Raw genomic sequence first — 3,187 nt, 5'->3', positions numbered from 1 at the left:
TGGCAAACCTATAGCCATGTGGCAAAGTTGCAGGGCAAGGTCGCGTAATCACATGTGATTTTGTACGTGATATTAGTATAAAATTACATATGATTTAATCATTATCTTATTTTCTTAAATATGTATTATTCTCGTATCAACCCCCCTCTCTCTCTCTCTGTGTGTGTGTGTCTATATATATATATATATATTCAAGCATTCTACTACAGATTAGTTTTATACAATGAATTAGTTGATATATTTATGCGTATTTTTCTTCTCAAAGCAACCTCATCTTGACTCGTTGCTGGCTAGAAATGGAATAGAATATAGTTTTCAATAATGCAGAAAATCATATCAAGACGTTCATTGACGTACTGTTGCTACTTTACTACATCTGCTATTGCTATTATAAGTTCTGAATGTTAAGAGAGATATACAGACATTTCATCCATCTTTATATATATATATATATATATATATATCATGTTAATATTAAGTTTTAAACTCACAACCATTAAGTTTTGATGGTTTCACTGGATACCAATTGTGCCAAATTCAGCCGACAATCACTTGAGAAACAATCTGTGCAATACGAATATGTTTTCTGGGACAATAATATATATATATATATATATATATATATATATAAGTACCTTTAGAATCTCACTTGAACACCCATCAGGACTTCTGTTTCTTTCACAAAGTCAGATCAAGGGTTGTACCACTGCTACTACAACCCATTGTTTTTGCATGCTTTGATCTTCTTATACTACTAGGGCTCTTAGTCGAAAAAGACGAAAACAACGATAACGATAAGCCACTCTCATCGACCTCCTCGTTTCTTGTATCGTCGTCTTCCCGGGTCTTGATTTGTAGCGAAAGATCCAGATCAAGATTTCCTGGCTCCGGTTGATCAATCACCTTTCTTTTTAGTGGCATTTTGTCTTGATCGTCTACGATGATATCTTTACTTATGGCATTCGTTTCATCCATTTGACTTCTGCTTCGAATTGGGTCATCTTTCAACAATCCATTATTCTCATTTCCGAATAATCTCAATTGGGATTTTTCGATGTTACTGCTTCCAAGCCATCTCAAACTAGAATTGTTGCTCCTTCCTACGATTAATCTTTGATCCATCCTTGAACCGTAAGCTCCATGCCTAAGTCCACTGAGAAAAGGGTTGTAATCTGTTCGGTTCGTGTTGCGACTCCATAAACCATCTGAAACTCTAGAAATTGCCAAAAGAATTTGAATAGAGCAAAGCGAAATTAGTGATCATATATCGAGATTAATCGAAACCATCAAAATTCAACATACCTAAAGCTGGAAATAGAGTTCTGAGCAAAACTTTGGAGCATGGGAAGTTGGCTAAGGTTGTATATATGATGATCATCACCTTCATAAACAAGCCCTTGTTCTGAAACAACTGCAAAAAACCCATCATATATACAAGTAACTGTAAATTGATTGTTTTGAAAATAAAGAGGAAAATTAACATAAAAACTAATCAAGATGAAAACCCTAATTTTAAATTCTGTACCTTGATTTGGATCATTGATCTTCTTGCTTCTATACATCTAATTTGACAAATTCAATAGTAGAATTAAATAAGTTCATTATGATGAATATATATATATATATATATATCAATTAAATGTACAATAGAATTGAATTAAAAGGATTACTTGAAGGTGGCTTTTGACATGAGAGATGCTGAGGCCTTTGATGTTCATCAATTGAAGAACTAACTTAGGTGTTGCTCCTGTATAAAACACATTGATTTTCAATATATAACCGAATAATTCTTATAGAACACACAAAAAAATTGAAATAGGGTTAAAACTTACTTTCTTGACCTCCCAATTTGTCGACTGCATGAATGAATCTGAGGTGGAGTTCAGGTGTCCATCGTAGCCTAGGGTTCTTGGAACGAACATAGGGTCGTACGGAGCCTGTGGCTGAGTTAGCCTTCTTGTCGCTCTCTTCGACTGTGCTGTTGCTTGAGGTTGATCCATTTTTGGGTCTACTTGTGCTAGCTGAGTTATGGTCAACCGCTTCGAATTCATCATCATCATCATCTTCTTCTTCTTCTTCTTCTTCTTCTTCAAGGCCCGGAAAACTGCTGTTTTTCTGGGTGGCATAGTCTTGTTGTTCATGATCATCTTGTTCATTGAAGCTATCGCTTCTCTTCATTTCTATATGGGGTTTCTGGGACCTGCAAAACTTGTAGTTGAACGATCAAGGGAAAGTTACAAATTTGGTATCTCTTGCACACAGAGAGACAGAAGGTGAATGATGAAGATAATTCTGTGGAAGATAGAAGCTTGGCTGAGCTCTAGGGCAATGATAAAGAGAGGCTATAATTGGAAGGATAAATGCCCTTGCCCTAAGAATATAAACAAATAAATTCTCTCTCTCTCTCTCTCTCTCTCTCTCTCTCTCTCTCTCTCTCTTCCCGTTTGCGGTATACTTATTCACATATATGACTTTAACCTCGAGGTTAAAGATAGGGTGAGAAAAGAAGCTATGGTCAGAAGTGTAATAAGAGATCGAAATCTTTGATCATTTTTAATCTCATGCGTACTTATGAATTACGTTTTAGAAGAGAACTGATCTGATGCATCTTGGTGCACTTCGTTAATGTTGACATCAAATTAGAACTAATCCAATAGTGAATATATCTTCTTACGTTTTTCACCATAACTTCTTTTCTCACTGAAATCCAACCAATAATAATTTATATGACATTTTTCTTACAATATCAATGTACATTTTTTTTATCTAGTTAATTAGATAACATATAGAAAACATATATCTATATATATAATTCTAGATATGACATACGAATTTGCTGTTTTATGTCACGCCTTGAAAAATGTCGCGTCCTCACCGTGGCATGTAAGGCTTGAGGTTTAATTTCGTCGTCACCCCACACCTCACGCCTTCTTAAACCTTAATTAAAAGTGATTAAGGGTTCATATTTTTTCTTACAAACTCCAAATATAAATCATGTATTGTTGTAATTAAACTGATAATATTCTAGAAAAATTACAAGTGTTTCAGGTATTATAACATTAAATGTAAGTAAATTAAAAACATTATGACGAAATTAGTTAGATATATAAATATTATGTAATTTATAAAACGATAAAATTCATGCATTTAGCAATTTATTTATAAAATAAGGGGTGGTTAAATATTT

General features: G+C 33.8%; 1 protein-coding gene across 1 annotated transcript in view; it reads right to left on the bottom strand.

Annotated features, from left to right (window-relative positions):
* Window positions 1-678: 678 nt before the first annotated feature.
* LOC112508711 (two-component response regulator ORR23-like) overlaps window positions 679-3,187 on the bottom strand; it is a 10,658-nt gene continuing 8,149 nt past the window's right edge. Inside the window, exons 2-6 of the mRNA XM_025113420.1 lie at window positions 1,833-2,066; window positions 1,671-1,747; window positions 1,526-1,562; window positions 1,303-1,411; window positions 679-1,213 (exon numbers count right to left, since the gene is read on the bottom strand). Of these exons, the coding sequence (XP_024969188.1) occupies window positions 679-1,213; window positions 1,303-1,411; window positions 1,526-1,562; window positions 1,671-1,747; window positions 1,833-2,066 (992 nt within the window). The remainder of the gene's footprint in view (window positions 1,214-1,302; window positions 1,412-1,525; window positions 1,563-1,670; window positions 1,748-1,832; window positions 2,067-3,187) is intronic.

The sequence above is a fragment of the Cynara cardunculus genome, assembly GCF_001531365.2.
Source record: "Cynara cardunculus var. scolymus isolate 2C chromosome LG 3, CcrdV1, whole genome shotgun sequence".
NCBI lineage: Eukaryota > Viridiplantae > Streptophyta > Magnoliopsida > Asterales > Asteraceae > Cynara > Cynara cardunculus.
This window is presented reverse-complemented; position numbering and strand designations above follow the sequence as displayed.